Here is a 19687-nt window from a genome sequence, read left to right as displayed (position 1 = left end):
CAGTTTCAGTGCAATAGTTAACTTCTCAGGTGCAGGAGAAATGTTTTGAAACCTCAGTTCTTGACCTATGTAGGAGAGGACATCTCTGTATAAACCTCTGCTCATTAAAAACAGAGCTCCCATATATGCAATAAAGGCATATAAGCCATAAAGTCAGGTGACTAGTGCTAAGGAAAAGAAGATTGCTGTCCATATGAATCAATAACAGCAGTCTGATATAACAGTTCCAATGATCGAAAAAGGGATTATTCTGTTCTAAAATAGGGCTGGCTTTGTATACAAACTTTTAATTAGACAATGATCACTTGTGAGCAAAAAATAATAATAAATAAATAAAGGATTTTTATTCAGAATAAAAATTGGTTTATTTACATGATGATCAGTCTTGTATTAGTATTTGCAAATGTCCAAATAATTTTAATATAGAAATATCATAGAATCCATAGTTATCTCTCAAGAAAAGTAGAAAATGATAAGAAAAAGCTTGGTTTTGATCCTTAAATTACAACATACAATGACACCAGAGCTGCATACATATCCAAACTATCATCTGAAATATAAAGAGGCCCTAGTAAGTTTGCAGTTATTTTAATTGGTTTCATTAATTCACTTGTCACTTGTATCAGTTTCTGTCACATGACTTTTAAATGTGTGTAGCTGACTATATGTTCAGAGCAATACACCAATTATACAGGCTCACATAGACCTACTGAATGTAATTGGCATTTCTTGTTCTTAACAGCTAGTTTTCAGTTTTCCCAGGATATTACTACCTCCTCCTTGTGGAGTGGTTTGGCCATGATTTCTAATTGCATGAGTCAGATGTTCTTCCTTTTCCACAGCCTCCCACTTTTATACCAATCTTTTCCAGATTTATAAAGCAGAGAAGTATGAAACATTTGAGAACTGAGAGATGTGATGAAAAATGCTACATTTTAAAACTAATAATATTTTAATCACTGAAAATGAATTATATAGTCTGTGAATCAAAGTGTGCAATTACCAAAATAAAACAGATATTTTTTGGTACCAAGGGATTTTCTTTCAGTAGAATATGACTTTTAATTTAAGAAACTTTCCAGCCACTTTCTTGTCATATATTTTCATTCACAGATGTGACAATTTTTTTTTTCTGTTCCCTAGGACACAAAATTCGAGTTCATAAAAAAAATAAAAGCTAATGATTCCCCAGCATCAACTAGATACACTTGAGGATCCAGCAATGAAGCCAGCTGAACATAATTTTGTTTTCCCACACTGTCAAAAGGAAAAACTTGATGACATACAAATTATTATTGTAGAATGTATTTTCATGAATACAAGTACAAAGTGTCTGGTTAAAAGCTGAACAAAGCAATTTAATTTCTTCTTTGGATAGCTAAAGAGGCCAGCCCTTCAGCTTTTTATTTTTTTCTTCACTAAGTTGTCTTAACCATTGTTGGCTCAGCCATTCCAGGGTAGACCCTGGAATGTGCTGATGCCAGGTATATTGCAAACAGAAACCAGGTAAATAATGAGGAGTGCAGTAGTAGAAACTATTTTGAGAAATGAAGGTTTTGACATCCAATGATATTTTTTTCAACTTCTTAAAATGCTCTGTTCAAATACAGATTTGGGAGTAGGTAGATGGACCGTTAAACTCCACTGCTGAAAAAAACACGTTCTGGCTCCTCACTTCTTATACTTATGTCTGTTCTGATGAGCCTTCATTGACTTCTGCTAACATTTTCCCATCAATGTAGTGTACAACAGGATTTTTCTTAGACTGTGAGGTTTACTTTAACACAATTTCCTCCTTTTTCTTGTCCTCTCTACTTCTGACTCTACTATACTGGTTGCTTCTGAGAAAAAAAAAAAAAAAAATCTTCATTCAGAAAATAAAAAAGCTGTAGCTAGCACTGGAGAGAGTGATACTGACTCAGGAAGCCAAGCCCCACCAACAGGCTGCTGGTGTTTTTTTTTTTTCTCAAAATAAATAAATGTGCTGGAAATGAACAAAGACAGATGTTTTGTTAAAGTCAGATGTATGTCTGAAATCTTTCCAACTGCAAAAGAACTTTGCTCTTAATGTCTGATTCTCATGAAAATAGATCTCTGTTGGAGACCACCTACTCCAGCAGTCTGTTCCAAGACCCTGCAAGGAGACATTAGATAATGAATTTCTGGTTCTGCCAGAGTATTTGGAAATGATCAACACAAACAAAAAACAAAATCTATTGAAAATATTACAAAATACAGAAAGATCTCTCTTTCTATTTCTTTATTTGGAAACATGTAGGAAGCAGCCTGCTAGCACTCTCTTTGTATGTAGTCTGTCCTTATGATGGTAGGTGCAATACAAGTCCAAGCCAAAGGACTTCTTCCAATTGAAGTCCAAGCCCAGGCAAGCTAAGAGCCTGATCTGTCCTAGATCTTGTAGTCCAGATATCCACATGGCTTAAGATAGTCTTGCTATGCATGTTTCTGATAAGGCACTTCATGTGAAAACAAGTCACGGAGAGGACCACAGAACAGTACAGCAACCTGTGTCATCTGCTGCTGCTGCAAGGTGCTGCGGGATGAATAGTGGCAGATGAGCTGAGTAGGATTAGCTGTGTCCATCCATGCTGCTAATAAGATTGTGCTTAGGTAGAAGGCACTTGAGTAGTCCCTTTCTAATGCTATCAAATTCACCCAGACTCATGTTCAGAGAGACCGGATACACCTTTTAGTCCAAATATAAACTCACACTTAAGTTTAAAATACTGTATAAGCAGAGTTATCAAACAGTAGTCTGAACTCGTGGATAAATGTTTATGTCTAATAGATGCCACACTCTAGGAGAAGTCAGTGTAATTCCCATCAACAAATTGAATGTGCAAAATGTCTGCCTGTAATGTTGGCCAAACTGAACATGTCATAGTTGCTCTCTAATTTAGTGTTCAGTGTCTTATTCTTTGCATATTGTGAGCACTGAAAGCACTATATTATTTCATAATCATGAATTTTCTTCCTGTGTTAAACTTAAAACTGCCTGCATGTTTGATCCAAGCCGGATTTTAATCAAGTTTCCAAAGGTGAAAATCTTGTTCATCACAATTTTGTTTTAGTTGCACCAACTCAGACCAAATTTTCACATGCTACAAAGGGGAATTAAAGAGTCTTCTAAACAAGAGGCTTAAGACTTATGATCAGCATCAAAACCAAAAGCACTGGCATTCCCTGAGAAATATTGTGCTTCGGTTGTTTCCACCACAGGTATAAGCAATCAGAAACGCTTTGGGGAAGATAATCACTTCTCATGAAGTCACCATCATAATTTTCAAATCTTGGTAGGTTCAAAGACTTCAAAGATATGGTTAAATGCCTTTAAAACTAATGAAAGTACTCTTTCATTATAATAGTGTGCAGTATGAGACAGAAGACAATTCTGTATGAGACAGACAATTCTTTTTCTACTACCAGACTCACTAACAAGGAGTGCATTGTACTTACATTTCAAGGTGTTTTGGATAAAGCAAACCATCTGAGGAATGCTATAAAAGGAAGCTGGAGGTCTTGGTGATACCATCTTTCCTTCTCAGATGGGAAAACTGGGTCACACAGAGGTAACTGTCTTGGCCAAAGCCACCTGCTCTTAGCTCTCAGGTGTTAAATCTTCAGTTCTGCTGAGAGCTATGGTACGTCTGTTTATACTGATGAATGTATGTATCTTTGCATGTTAGCTTTGCTGAAATGTAGTTGTGAGAACCACGATCTTTTCTTACGGTGGTTAAATGACTGACTGTAAAAACGCATCAAAGACAGTGGCATAATGTGATGTGCACAATCAGCAAAACATTTGGGTCAGTGGAGAAAAGTCTATGGCAAATGGATTGAAATCAACAAGTATAGGTTGATGTTGAGATTAGATGAAGTTTCTCTCAAAACAAATATATTCCATCCATTTAAGAGACAGTGGCTAAAGGCTATATAACTATAAAAGGTGATCTATTAAAGTAGAAAAGGGTATTCTCTTATTGTCACAGCTGAACATACCCCAACTCCTTGTTGTGGTTTAATATTCCAGCAGGGCATTGTAGCTTCATTGTAGCTTCTGATAAACTTTAGAGAATTAACTTCATATTTTTATATACCTACCTGCCATTTCTAGGGTGTTTAGAGGTTATGTACTCAATAACATACTACCATGGCTTCCACATTTCACTGTGTGTTTCTGGACACCTTTGGAAATCATGGAAATGTTTAACTAGCAAAACAAGTAAGATCTGGAAGATCACCTCAGTGTGCAGGTTCTTATTGTTACAATAAGATCCATTTCTGAGGTCAACAAACTATAAACCCTCCTTTTTAATGTCCCAAAGACAACAGTCTTAGTCATGTCAATATTTATTCACAAACCTGTGTGAATAGATTTTAAGATCCAAATTTTCAGCTTACTGTGCTTTATCAACTTTAATGGGAATTTTGGTCCCACAAGGAACGCAGAACTAACACATGGTAAGCTTTCAGCGAAGTCTTGTTACCAGTAGGCCTTAAACTCTAAAACTTGTCTGTAATGCAGGTTGGTTATACTGTTTTTTCTGTTTAAGAAGCTATATTTAGGTGATAGAACGTTTGAACAGCAACGTTCAGAAATACAACACTTTGTCATATATGTGGCAGTATTTCTATATGCATACATAAACATGTATGTCACATATATACTTATATATAAATATACATGTACATAGGTGGCACCACACAGGGGGGAAAAAAAAAAGAAAAAAAAAAAGTTGGTTTATGTTATACTTCTGCTTTCTAAAGTCAGAGTAGTGCTCAATGCTAAGGAATGTTGCAGTTCTATTCATAGCAATTTCTGACACAGCATTTAGCATGACCATACAGAGACATAGAGACACAACAAGCAAAATTACTGGAAAAGAGTTGTATTCTTATTAAGCACCAATAAAGCTAATAGAAAGCACAACTGCCACAGACATTATGCAACATGAAGTAGTAAGACCTTCTGTTTCTAGAGGATGTGGTCTGAAAGAATAGCAAATAGTCTGCAACAGTCAGAGCAGGTTTTTTTTTAAGGGTTAGTATTACTCAGCAAGTTTCTTATACATGAGTCAACCCTTTTCAGTTCTCTGGAGATTCAGATGTTCAGTTTTAACTGGCTGCAGGGTGTATATCATTCATATTTCTTTTTTAAACCGAATAAAGTTTTCAGAAAAAAAAAAAAAAAAAAGGAAAACAATGATAACAACAAGACAATAATGTGAACTATTTCACTTCTGAAGTTTATAATAATTTAGAAACCAGAAATGTGATTTCTCCCATGGTGGAGCTGGCAGTAAAGATTCTTTCCTGCCAAGTATCTGGAGAAGGAGAGAATGGTAAATTGTTCATTAGCTTTGCCGCAAAGAAAAACGTAGTGTCAGGCTATGGTCCATTGCCTTGGACAATGACACACCAATGACAGTTCTTGACTCCTCAGAAATGTTGTTGTGTCTTGACACAGATGACTTACGAGAGCAACCCATTTTTTTGCCAAGTTTTTCCAGCAAGGATTTGGGGACAGAGCACGTTGCCACTTGCTCCATGTGATTTCTTTCCTTCTCCTTCCTTTTTATTATTTTACCAGGGCACGCAGCCAAGGTCTGGGCATTTTGTCATTTCATAACCGCTCAGCTGTGCTGCTGCTATTTTCTCACCACACCCAGGTCCCCATCTGTGCCTGTCCCAGCCCAGCTCATTAGCATCCGCTGGGCCCGGCCTGGCAGCACTCCCCCAAGACCTGAGCCTCTGCAGATGCCCGTACATCAGACGCGCTGCCGGGGGCTGTCTTCTCTGAAGCTGTGCCAGGGACTCGCTGTTTTCCTGGCCCATCCTGGTGGCCCTCCTCAGCCCCAAGCCCATACTGTGTGCCTGTCCCACATCTGAAGTGGTGCCATGAGCTGCACCTCCTCATTATGCTCTAGGTTCATTCTCATGGTCCTCCCTTGCCCCGGGTGTCCCTCCTTCATGCCTGCCTTGCCCCTGGAACCCTGCCCTGATAGCTGCCTTCTCACCACACCTGCTTCCCACCTTCCTCCCAGCCCCAAAGCCTTATTCCTCCATGTCTTCTCAGCCTCCAGAGCAGCGCTGGGTCCGCAGCTCCTCATTGCTGCCCTGCCTGTCCTGCCACTTCTCTCAGCCCAGGCCCCAAACCTCCGTGCCGGCGCCACGCCTCACCCCAGCACTCCAGACCCTGTGTCTCCTGTCAGTTTGGCCCTTGCTGGATAAATACAACTTCTCAGAAGCTAACATTGCTTTCACCCAGTTCCTCAATCCTCACTTCCCGTAATGTGTTCAGAGAACAACGTTCTGCTAATGGCAAAGCAGATAATGACTGTGATCATTACTGTGTTTGACTGAAAGGGGCTCCATCTGATGGTTGTTATTCCATCTTTTCCATCACACCACCTCCTCCCTCTGAGACATCTTCTCTGTCAGATTAAGCTAGCTAAGGCAATCAATCAATTTTAAGACATCGAAGGCTCTATGCATATCACAATAATATAAATATTTTGTATTTACTGCTCATCATCGTTCATTACGTTGTTACTTCTGACAGCATGATTTTTCCCAAGGAGTAAACACTTGTGTTAAATTGAACAAGGCTGGACTTAGTATGTGTAAATGAAGGAGAGTTAATGACATCTCATGTTTTCAGTTTTCTGGCTTTACTTTGTTTTGTTTTAGTTTCAAGCCACAAACACTGAAGATTGTTGGGGAAAGCTATTTCCTAAAGAATATAGATTGGGGATGGTTGTTAAGTAAATATTTTTATTGTGCTTAAAAACCTAGAAGACACTGCATAGCTTCTTACTGCATTATTTACAGTCTTACAGCTCAATTCACTTAAGACATTCTTACACTATTTCCTAAATCACTCAACAAATAACTAGCAGAGGGAGATAGATGATTACTGACAATTTTGGGAATGAAACAGTATCATAACAGTAAATAGAAAAACAGGAAAAAAATACATGTTACTAGGGTAATTCTAGGGACCATGAGTAATCTGCAGGGGAATGACAGAACAGTATTTTTGCTATAAAAGAGATACCCTGGGAAAGTGCTGAAAGCCTGATCCCCCTTGCCTCAGTCAAAAGTGGTCCTGGCTAAACTTTAGAGAAAAGTGCGGGGTTTCTGGTGAAGAAGTAAGGGACCATTTCACCAGTTAATTTTTTTGCTTCTGAGATTCCCATGACATAATTGATACCAGACATGGACCATATTACATGTGTTTCTTTGAGACAGCAGGGTTTCCTCCCACCTACTCATGTAGGCATCCTCTTAAAGCCTCAGAGCAGATCAAGTAACAGGGCAAATTCATTTTATGCAGTTTGTGAAGCATACATTCAGTTAGAGTCCAAGGTTACCAGACTTTGGACCAGACCCTACATTTTAAAAGCACTGTGGCCTGGGGCAGATGGAGCATAAGTAATCTGCTTCAGACAAGAGAGGCAAAATGAAGTTCTGGAACATATTCTGGAGTCCCTTCTCTGTCTCTGAAGGTCTCCTGCAGCAGGGAATACAACCATCTGTGTATTGTGCTCCATCATCACATGGATGAGCAGAGAATTGAGCCTAGAATGGTATTTGCAGCCTTTTCTAATAGGGTCTAATCAGGTTGCATAGAGGAAATGCCATTATGGATTCCACAATTATTTGGTATTTCCACGGGGAGATAAATCAGTAACATTCTTATTGTCTAGGTAAGCACAATGTTATTGCTTTACAGCACTACATTAGCTGTTCTAAGCACATTAATGAAACATACAAAGGATATAAATGTATTGGGATTTGGGGGCTAGTGGCGGCTGTGAACAGCCTATGTTTGCCAGGAAGCACTCACGCAACTGCCAGCCAGATGGTGCATGTGTGAGGGGGACAGGGGAACAGTCCTTTTGCAGTCATTTTGCAGATGACCTCCTGATGGCTTGCAGACCTGCGTCCCTGAATCACAGGCTGGTTCCTGCCAGCCCAGATTTCAACCTGAAGTACAGGCATACACACAAAGTTTATTTTTACTAGACTTTACTGAGGATATTTTTCCACTTCACATTTTATTAAAGCCATTTTCAGTCAATTGTAACTCTTCTAAAGATTCCAGCCTGGCAGTTCCAGAACCATTTTATGTCTACACAACAGGCTGTAACAAAAGGGCTAGCACACATTAGCCCACCTGATGAGCATAGCCTCATCTGACAGGGCTCTGAATAGGGGTGAGTCAGCCTCTATTACCAATTATTCTGTTATCCACATCTCATGTTTTCTCTTTCCCAAACTTGGTGTAATTGGATAAAAACATTAACACAAAATACAAAAGGATTTTATTAGAAACAAAGAAAGCCATTGAAGAATGGATGGCATTGGTAAATAACAGCATACCTAAATCAAAGTTCCTGAATCAATATACACAAACCCCAGAGTATTTGTGACATTCTGACAAAGGTGTTTCCATCCCTGTAGAAGTTTGGGCATGAGATGTGACAGCTACAGAATCAATGTTTTGAAACATCAGGAAGGACAGCAAATATTATCAGTGTATCCTCCTCCACATCAGTTGTTTTGTTTTCTATATTCCACCAAATTTGCTTTATCAGTCAGTATTAAAATGCTCCTTCACTGATCCCTAGAAGGAAGGAAGTAAGATTTACACATGAGGATTTCCAAATGATGAAAATTTGCAAAAAACGTGTATGAGCAATAATAGAATTTCCTATTCAGTTACCTGGAAGTATTACGGATACTTCCAGAAATCTGAAGTGTTCTAGAGTGCCAAAGTGCTTTGTGTGTCATGGAAAAGCCTAAAGAGCAAGCTGCAACAGGAAAGGTATGACTAGTAGTTTGATTTACAAACATATTAACAGGAGAGCTGTAAACATATGGTACAAGGGAATGAAGATTCCTGGTCCACACAGGTAGCTTATGATGTTTGGAAAATAAGTATCTTCATGCTTTTAATTTTAAACAAAAGCTTCAGGGCACTCCGCAGTAATAAGACACGAACCATAGAGTACAGCTCGCTAATATGCATTAAAAACTTCCAGCTCACAGATCTGACTAGATGCCATTTAACAGGCTACATCCACGACACACATTGTTTTCAATGGCTAAAGCACTGTTTATCTTGGACTCCATCTCTTGGTTTATAACCCTCTTTAACAAGTCTGATAAATAGTACAGACCACACATGCTATAATTCTTTGGGTTAGAGCTGTTGTCCTTTCAGATCATCACATACACATACAATATATACTTCTCTGGGACTATGTAGTAGTGAGAATGGAAGTTGCACTGTTCTGTGGAAAGCTGTCACATGAAACTATCTTTCTTTTTTTTTTTTTTTGAGTGATTTTCAAAAAAAATAAATTCAAGGAAATCAGGCTCTCACTATGACTCCCACAGATGTGAATGTTGAAACCTCTTTGCAGATAGCTGATTCCTCTGGGGAATATATCACAGTTGAATGTTTTTATTCAGATTACATTATCTCGAATAAATATATTTGGTTTTGATGCCTCTTTTCCTGGTACAAAATCAAATATTTTGTTGTTGGTGCTGATGGTAGTTTTTGTTTGTTTGTTTGTTTGTTTTTGTTGTTTTTGTTTTGTTTTTAATATATCATCTGGGAGTAAGAAAACTGAGGTACACTGGCCACTATTTTTAGAATTTCAACAGTCTTGTTACATGAATAATACCAATGTTATAACTTAGTTGTGATATGCATATTTTTCTCCTTTTACTGTTTGTTGTATTTACATTCATCCATAACAGACCATACTCAGGTTAATAGAATGAACAAAATCATTTGTGGCAAAGATTGCTTACTTCTTGCACGTAGATAGATATCAGGGTTCTTTACAAGAGCAGGGAAACACCACAGCTCACAGTTTACCAAGGAGCAGGGCTGAGGCAAGCAGAGGTAGATACTTGTTCAACAGCAGTTAGTGAGGAGAGGGAGAACTGAGGAACCCACTAAAGGTCAGATCTCTGCATATAACCCCAAGCCTATGCATTTTTTTTGCTGCAAGAATGAGCAAGCAAGTGACTACAAACAAATAATCATATGGGAGCATACTGTGAGTTCAGCTTGGTGCTATGTCCTGGTGTGCTTCAAATACTCTGCTTCCAGCAGTAGTACCAAGACCGCTACCTGGCCTACAGACTTGAATGGTTTCAGAGGAAAGCCACAAACAGCAGGATTGCCTCTAACTCTCTTACCATAGTTACATGCACAGAATAAAATCATATTTTTAAATCCCTGTTTGGGCATGTTACTGTTTAAATCCCTGTGGCATGTTACTTTCTGAGCCAAGTGTTGATGGACAATGGGATTACTTTTAGCTGCATAACTGACTATGTAAATACAGAAATTTGAAACAAAGTTCATAGGTCAGCAGGGTGAAGAGTGGCAACTCATATGAATAAGCCTTCGCATGATTAGCCCATAGATGTTAGTTTTGTCTGATCCCCCTTACTGGTAGACAGGAAGGATCATGGGAATTCCCAGACACATGCACATCCTTTGTGTTTTATAAGCTTTACTAAACAGTTAGCATTATCAGTAACATTATGTTGTGCAAACATGTTACGTGAACAGGAAACTGTATTATACTGTCATTGCTCAGACCATTTCAAATTTTAGTCACTAGAAAGATGGTCAACATCCTCTTTTCAAAAAATATTGTTCCATTATTAAACATGCAGTGATTGCTGCAAAATGTTGTTTCCTCAAATAGCTGACCAAAGAAGATATTTTTACCTCCCATCAAGTATGTTTGTATCACACATTACCTAATAGTTTACTCCACTGTAATGATACACAGTTACTAAAAATAACATAAAATAAAATAAAAGCTCTTGTAGGAACAGCTCTTAAAATGATAACTGCTTTACTGCATGAAAATGAAAAAAGTACAGTAGCTATCCCATAACTTTCCTGATGATGAAATAGATTAGGGATACTGTTATTCTGTTGTTGAATCACAACAGCTTGGAACACTCCTAGGTTTAACTGTACATGATGAAAATAAATCAATATTGCAACAATATCTAAACATTTATGTACATTTTTCTTCATATAGGTCTCCAAGTCTACTACAAAAATAATACTGTATCTCATTTTAGCTAACACTACAGAAGCACTTTACAAAATAATACTGCTGATAAGCTTCATCAGGATTCTGTAATAAGCATTATGACCATGGCAAATTAGTTGTTATTACAGAAACAGTTTTATTACTTGAAAGTAAGTCTCACAAGTCTCTCTTATGTATTTCTTAAACCTAATCTGAGATATGGAACATAATGAACTTCAGAAGCGATACTACAAAATAAGTAAGTATTGGTTTTACTGCTATCATAGAAAAATGGTGTCTTCTTTCACTTTAAACAATCAATGGAAACATTTCCGCAAAGTGCTTAAAAGTTAAATGAAACTATATATTGATACCTTAAGCAGCAAGAGGCAAATGGATGGAGCCCTGAAGAATATAGCTGACCGATGACATGGAGCTGCCGAGCTCCTGTTTTTTAGCATCCAGCTGCTCTAACTAGCTGAACTTCATGAATATATGCCAGATAGGATGTTAAAAGACAAGAGTCTGACATACACCATATAATGATATATTGTAGATATTTTTGATAACAGGGAAAATTAAAATGTCATGAAGAAGACTAGGTTTCAGGGTTCTTTTCTCTGAAACAGTAGCATATAATCACTCATTAATAGAGTTGGAATTATTTCTCTAGCTATACAACATTTAATTGGGATTTGCAGAACTGGGCCATAGTTCGCAGCAAATATTTCAGCTATTGGACTCATCCTGAAAGCAGCTGCGCCTATAAGGATGACTACATAACTTTTGTGAGTTAGAGCCTGTCATCTGAGAGAGTTTCTCATCAGTGGCCCTGGTGCTGATTCAGTACAACTTTAGTGAAGATGAATAAACTGTATACGTAATTCATGCCATCAACATTCTGTAGAACTATTGCTGACTGCTAGTCATGGCTGCCTTCTGCTCACTGTTGATTTTCTTTTCATGAGTAATTAAGGTGAAACTTTAATTGAGCAGGTAATTTATGAGAAGTCCTGACTATTAAAATGTGTCTCTATAAAACCATGAAGATAAAATAGAGGTAGCATAAGGAGTAAGTCAGATAAAAAACAGACATCTTATTGGCCATTATCTGACTTCCTATGACTACTTGCATATATATTTTTTAAATTTGATGTTCAATCATCCATGTCTATAAAGTAGATTGTCAGTTCTTTGAAAGGCGAATATATCGCCAGTGAGCAAATAGTTACCTTTCCTCCTGCCGTTCACATGCTGAGCAAAGCAGGATGTTTAGCATTCTCTTTTCAAGTAAGGAAGATGCCATGTCTTTGAGTGCATTGTGGTGGAATTTTGATTCTTGTTCATTTTTATAAAAGTATACAGAAGCGTGTCATTACACATGAAGAGCTTTATGCTGGAATTCCTCACTACCGTAACGATTATTCCTATGTATAGTAATGGCAGTAAGAGACTAGACATATGTGGAGAATACAATGAAGTTTACAATGAAGTGGCCCAGTAACTGGAGTAGATTTTCTGCTGGCTGCCTGTGTTGTGGTTGGGAGCATTAGGCCGGGTAAGATTGAAAGGACTGGATGATCTAATGTCTTCTCAGTATAAAAGCTGTTATTTGTAAGAATAAAAAAACAGAAACTATATTCTGCTGTCTAAGCCTCTCTATACTGTGAAAAGTTTAGTTTTAAAAAGACAACTGTAAAAGTACAGATAGAATTGTACATGCTTTTAAAACTATACAACAAATGTCTAGACACAATAAAGCCATGGCATTACTCTTAATTAGTCACTAAAGGAACCAGTGGGAAGCAGTTCCAGAAAGTCCAAAATTAAAATCAACAACAAAATTGCACTTAGGCTACTTAGATGATACTGTAAACAAAGTGATGTGTTGTGTATGCGTTTGCCATCTGGAATTCGTAATCCTTCCTCTGCTGAAAGCAAAGACCAGGGCTGGCAAAGCTGCCCGAGAGTGACATCCTGTGGGGAAATCTGCCACAGCAGCAGCTCCTTACCTTGTGCAGAAGCAGCACTTCTGAAAGGGTCTAACGTAAAGCCTACAGACCAAGTTGTCTGTCGGGATTCAGTAGGATTACTTTTCACTGGCAAACGTTCAATAGCTGAATCCACCTCATTAAAATAAATTGAGCTTACAAGAACTGAACTATCACTGAAGGATCTTGGGCTGGCACAAAAGACTTCCCTCTAGTCCTCATAATGAATATGTTACTTGATAAAAACCACGCTGCCCTGGACTCCACCCAATTAATGAAAAGCTCTCATTCTTTTTACTCAGAGCTAGACCTGACTGTATTGGTCACAGAAAGCTCTACAGGCTCCACATGGGCTGACTGATGCCTTTTTCTAGCTAACTGCCTGTTTGGCTTGGGTTTATCCCAGATATTCGCTGTTTCCCTTGCTGCTCTCTAGTGTGCCTTCGGTCCTTCCTTCCATTTACAGAATTTACAGAACAAACCAGTCTTCTCCAGCCTTACAAAAACAGATCTTTACTGCTCTTTCAAGATTTTAATTTCTCTGAAACTCAGCCAATTCTGTTTCCTGTCTTTTGCTGTGTGTTGCGAAGAGCAATACATGTACTTCTTTGTTCTCTGTATTGATGCATGCGGATGTACTGGCATGTCTACTCTTTGGGTGGAGAGGGACAACAACAGTCCCAAATAGCAGATATGCTTCCAAATCAAGCTCATTCCTTTTATGGCACCCATGCTATTTACCACTCAGCCCATTTAGTAAGTACATTGTAATTGTGACATTCCACAAAGGCACAACTCTAGTGCCGTTTCTTGTCTGGGCTTGTGTATAAAGACCATGCAATCCTGAAGCACTGATCCTCTTGCTCTGTTCTAAGACCTTGAAATGACTCAGCTCTGAAGTTTAATCAGCTTCAGCTCAGCAACCACACTCAAAACTTCGCTAGGGTCAGATTGTACTCTAGCTTGTGTATTGACAAGGCTGAAAAGGCTCTTTGTGGAGATCTCTGCTTGCTCATGTGGAAACTGGAACAAACTAACTTTGTGGTGTTATTCTCCTTTCTTGAATGATTCATACAACTGATAAATCACAGGAGGGGTCGTCTTTAGTGGTAGCAAGCTGAAGCTAATATAGCTGGGCTATAGGAGATGTACACTCTGTTCTTCTAAATCCCTGTGTAATTGACACAATATTTGATAGTCTGAAGTAGAAATAGAGCCACTTGATGCCCTGGAAACACCCATGAGAAGATGGGATTGATATTAATTGCAAGCTGGGAATAAAAGAGGACTTGGCTTATTGACTGACTATTCGTGTGTTATATTTGAATGACTTTTAAGGCTGAGATGTGAAACATCTCAAAAAAACACATCAAATGACTAGAAAAAATAGTATTCTATCTTTTGTGCATTTTCATTCATGATGATCTGGATAATGTAGAATAGTTTGTTTCCCAGCCATAAGCATATTCTTTTATAGCTTTATCAGGTGGGACTTTGCAGCTGAGCAAACAGAAAAGCTAACACGGAGAATCATAAAGACACTACTTCAAATCATCAAAAGGATTGCATACCCTAGATACATAGGACAGATCTCTGCCAGCTGATCCAGTGGAGAAACTGACAGCAGTAGCAGGCTGATCAGAGCCTCGGGAGGGCAATCTGACTTGTTAGGCAGGCCAGAGTGCAACAGGACACTTCCAAGGAAGCTTTGCGGATGTTTGCTGAGAGCAGAGGAAAGGTGATACTCTGGCTGTGAAAGGGAGTGGTGTTAGCAGACCCAGATTCTTTTACTCATTCCCCACAGTCTTAATCTTTTACGCACTTTCAGGATTTGTGCTATTGCTTGCTTAATCCCCACATTGTTTTCATGCTTCTCAGACCTACCCTGTTCTTCCCTGGCCAGTTGTACTCTTCCCTAAAACAGTGCTGACCTGTCTTTGCTCTCTGTGTCTTTCTTTGTCCCATCTTCACCTCACTTTTCCATCTGTCTCCCTCCTGGCTTTCAGACTCATTCACATCCATTCCTACCCCTTTCTCCAATCCTGCGTGATGTCCCTCTGATGGCCCTCTGTCGGCCTCCTCTTTCTGGCTGTCATTCCCCTGCTATCACTGTCTCCCATTTTGCTCTAAGACTTATTTCTGGTGTCTTTGCTGAGCCACTTCTGGCTGTCAGTCAGTCACAGCTACTGTGCCTCAACAGAGGCATAATGACCCATTGTGTAGGGCTATATGTTAGGTGCTTTAATGAGCCCTTCTGACACTGACCTTTTGAATCCTCTGATCCCTTGCAGAGAGCTCCTAGGCCCTGCTTTCCTTATTCACCAAGGTATTCCTTATCATCTGCAAGAAGCTGTTTGCCAAAAACAATCACTGCGTTTGTTTTTCTTTACGTTCATCTCAGCATTTTTCTTTGACTACTGTACCTGGACAACATCAAGACAGTCACTGAGACACGAAAAAAAGTGTTTGTATGTGGCAGGTTAGAAGCACATTTTGGGGTAGTCTAAACAGTGTCAAGCAGACTCAGGAATATACCATGCAGACACAGTCTTCAGACTCCTTAGCTTCTTTGTGAAACTTAGCAAGTTGACTGAGCCTACAGTGTGATTTTTCAAAGTAATTTGGGCAAACGCGTATGATGTTTCTCAGACATGAGAAGAAACAGAAAGAACTTCTTGTTCAGCAAATCTCTGATCCAAAACATGGGTAAGAATTTCTTTACTAATACCAAAAAAAGGTGTCGCATTTATTTACTACAGATATCATAATGTCTGCTTTTCTACTTTCATTCTTAAAAATGACTGAATAGTTTGGGTTGAAATTGTCCAAAAATCTCTAGCACCTGCCATGAGAAATTTCAGGCTGAATGGTTCGAGTAAGGCAAGGTCGTAAACAAGAGGTTTTAGAGTAGAAATTGTCAAAAAACCTAACAGCCTCAACATAATAGGTGGCATTGTGTTTCTGGGTGTTTCAGTTCAGGATATTCCAAGTAACATAGCTACACCTGGAGAATAGTGCCTACTTGCAAAAGTACTGTACATAAGCAAGATTATTTGAGAGTAATGGAAATTGTGCCCAGCTGCATCTTCTCTAATTAGGCAGAAAATATTTGCTTTTAGATTGACTTTCTCAGTTGCTGTGTCCTGCTATTAAAGTAATTGGTCTCTGTTTCTTTTCTGACCCAGAAGGGGATACAGATAGGGATAGTCATCTCACTTAACCAGTCTAGCAAGGAACTGCCATGCTCTCATTCAAACCCTTCTCCCAACCCACATTCCTGCCCCAGTTTTAACCAGGTAAGTTTCCTGGTAAGAAAGAGGAGCTGTGAATGCTGTCCTGGCAGCACCAGGACTCATTCTCTGTGAATAACCACCATGCTCATAAGTAATAACAAGAACCTTGTGATTAAAGCAGAGGCTTGGAGTCAGGAAGCTTGAGTTTTTCTTCTATATGTATTCTGAGTGACTTTGTGAATCGAAAACAGAGGACAGGGTCCATGAGTGCCTGGTTACAGCAGAATGTATGAAGCATTAGGATTTTAAGTAGCTTTTATCTTTGCAGGGAGCAGTGCATCCTCCAGAGAGCAGTGAAGACTCCTAGAAGAATGCAGACACATATCATACCAATCTCCCAGGAAAGTGGCTGTAGTTGGATAAAAGACTTAAACGTAGCATATTATAAAAGTCAGTGTCTTGTGCATGTGGCCCAGGGGATGGAAACCAAAGGCTCCAAGTTACGCTTCTCATCAGAGGGCACAAGTCAGTGTACACCTCTGTAGCCAAGTCATTAGTGCTCTCAGAAAAGGAACAGTACTGGAATCCAGTACTCTTTTTTTTTTTTTTTTTTTTTTTTTTTTTTTTTTCCAAAGCTTTATTTTATCTTGTTTCTACTTAGGTTAAAGTGGATCAGTGCCATAAATTATCAATTCTAAAATTCCCCATTCCCCATTAAGTGCTGAAACTACCGAGCTGCAGAACCAGGCTCTTTCCAGTCCTCTAAAACTCAACTTTTCTCTGTCGATAGAAACGTTCACACTAAAGAGATACAGGGAATTCTTTGCCTCAGGTAACGTACAGACCAAAAAAAGACCCAGAACAGAGCCCAGTCCCCTACTGCTCCAGTGCCAGCCATTCAGCTGTTACAAAAGCAAGAAACCTTTGCAGCTGCCAGTACAAATTCTGCAGGCTTCACCCCATCTGGTGTTCAGGGCAGGCAGGTAGCAGTGAGAACATGCTCTGAAGCGAGCTCCTGTGCTGAGGGGTGCTGAGGGGTGCCAGCCCTCGAGTTCTGGCTGCGTTCAGCTGTGAGGCACCTCAGGGCCTGTGCAAGGTGAGGCGCTGGCAGCCACCACCCCAAAGCTCATTATGGGTACCTGAAAACAGTAGGGCAGAAACTTCAAAGTCATTAGTGGACCCAGTCCATTTGGGCACTGGCAGGATTGGACAAATAACAAGAAAAATATTTCATTATTACACTTTGGATGTGGATTTTTAAACCCTTATAAAATCTGAGCCTTGATTAGGGGTATCCTCTTCAATTGTAACATGAAAATCCTCATTTGTTATTATTTACTGTAGTCTGCATAAAGCCCTTCGCACAAGTCCGGAATGCTGTCCTGTAACTCTAAGCAAGGAGCAGAGCACCACCTGGTGACATGCCACAGAATTACCCACCTGCTACTACTAAATGCAATAAGGGTTTGATTCGGGCATGTTTAAAATTCAGGAAAAACAAAACAGAACAACAACAGAAACACTATTAAATTAATATATATATATATATCCCGTTATAATCCTGAAGTATTTGCTATCGAATATAAGATAACTTTCACATACTGATTGAAAGAATACACTATTTCTGATGCTGTTTGGTAAAAGCAGACCTTACTCTTGATTCTGGTGGTTTTCCATGAACTTCATCTGCCTGGAATCTGAATTTGTTAAAAACATTTGCTTTTCAGAAAGGGGCAAATCAACAATGAAATCTAGTATTAGCAAGCCAGCAGTTCTAGTATTAGACTTCATCCTTGGCATTGTTTTTTCAGAATGATTTTTCTCAATCAGACAAGGAGGTTACTCCTTCTGTCCAAGTTACAAGTTATTAATAATTTTGGTTATTTTTCTTGATATAATCAAAACACTAAATTTCTCTTACAGAAAAAAAAAAAAAAAGAGCATCACCTGAAATGTCACATTGGTATTTTGATGGAAGATGACTTCTTTTTTCATGTATTTTTAGAGTGCAGTACAGCAAAGTGAAGGAAAAGTTATATGTCTATTTAGGTTCTACAGACACAAAATAACTTGTGCAAGATGTATTAAATCTTAAAACTTCAATCTAAGTTTCCTACATTACGAAGACTCTACAAACTGATGAATCATGAACATTAAAAGGTACAATGCTGATAAAGACAGCTGTGAGTTGCCTGGAAATTAAAAGGTTTATAAAACCCTTTTTAAAACAGTTTTTAGCAACCCTATCTGTCATGTTTGGTCTGAACCACTTGTGCAGGGGGTTAAATATAAGGCAGAATTGTGCTGAGCCCTATTAAATCAGTGGAAAAAGTTAATTTAAGAAACTGCACAGGTTAACTTTTTTATTATTATTAATTTATTTATACTTATTTTCTTCTCTTTGAAAAATGTATTTATTTTCAGTTAGCATAGCAAAAGCCTGAAATGCTCTGGGACAGAGATTCATATTCTCTCTCTCTCCTTTCTCTCTCTCTCCCTCTCTCTTGTTAAATCTGAGTTTCTGGTATTGTCAATTTACCTGTATCTGTGCTAGTTTGTCACCAGTATTTCATTCTGCATGTGAATTTGAACACTGAGGTAAATTCTTTCTTCTAAGCAAAGCCAGTCTTGTGCTCTCCATCCTGTGCAAGACAGACCAACTCTTCAATGGCTTTTCACAACAGCTTCAATATAATTGTTTTATTGCAGTTGCTGATTTTGTATTGCTGAAAAAGCACATTATTCCATTGACTGTCAAGGTAGAGAACAATAATGCACTTTATCTTTTTGATTTGTAATATTAGCTTTCTCTACGTTATTGATTTGAACATCTATCTAAAAAGACGGGAAAGGGCTGGCTGCAGCCGGGTGGTGCTTTCTGCATTCACTGGCCCTTCCACTCACAGCTGCTGATCTAACTCGGGGTGGTTATTTCTGTGCATGCTAAATTCACGTGCACATCCCTCAGAGGCGTGTGCGATCTACAGTGCCAGTGTAACGTAACTGTACAAACAAACAGAAAGAGACAACACAAAGCCCCAGCGCAAGCCGGCCGGGCCGCATGGCGGTCTGCATTTCGGCAAGGCCGCCGGGACGGCGGCTGCCCCGGCGAGGGGAGGGAAAATGCCCTTTCCCCGGCGGCAGGAGGAGCCACCGCGGTGCCGCTGCCCGGCCCGGGCGCTCCTCCCGGCAGGGCCCGGCCCTCGGCCCCGGTGGTGCCCCCGAGCGGCCCGGCCCGGCCCGAGGGAGGGAGGGAGGCAGGGAGGGAGCATGGCGCGGCCTGGGGGCCGGCGGCAGGTGAGCCGGGGGCCGGCACCGTGGGGCGGGCGAGCTGCCAGGTGTCGGGCATTTGAGGTGCTTTCAGAGG

At 39.4% G+C, this 19687-nt stretch overlaps 1 protein-coding gene across 11 annotated transcripts in view; it reads left to right on the top strand.

Annotated features, from left to right (window-relative positions):
* Positions 1-19687, top strand: part of SLC44A3 (solute carrier family 44 member 3) — a 100332-nt gene that overhangs the window by 39935 nt on the left and 40710 nt on the right. For 2 of the 11 annotated variants that reach the window (XM_068691273.1, XM_068691272.1), the window contains exon 1: positions 19566-19617. The exons of 4 other annotated variants lie outside the window; for them this stretch is intronic. In XM_068691273.1, coding sequence (XP_068547374.1) covers positions 19591-19617 — 27 coding nt within the window. In that variant the 5' untranslated portion in view covers positions 19566-19590. Of the gene's footprint in view, positions 1-19029; positions 19080-19363; positions 19388-19437; positions 19618-19687 lie in introns of those variants that run through there. 5 more of the 11 variants (XM_068691279.1, XM_068691275.1, XM_068691282.1 and 2 more) reach the window with 5 other exon arrangements.

The sequence above is a fragment of the Anas acuta genome, chromosome 8 (assembly GCF_963932015.1).
Source record: "Anas acuta chromosome 8, bAnaAcu1.1, whole genome shotgun sequence".
Taxonomy (NCBI): Eukaryota; Metazoa; Chordata; class Aves; order Anseriformes; family Anatidae; genus Anas; species Anas acuta.
Note: the sequence above shows the minus strand (reverse complement) of the source record. Positions and strands in the feature narration are given on the sequence as shown.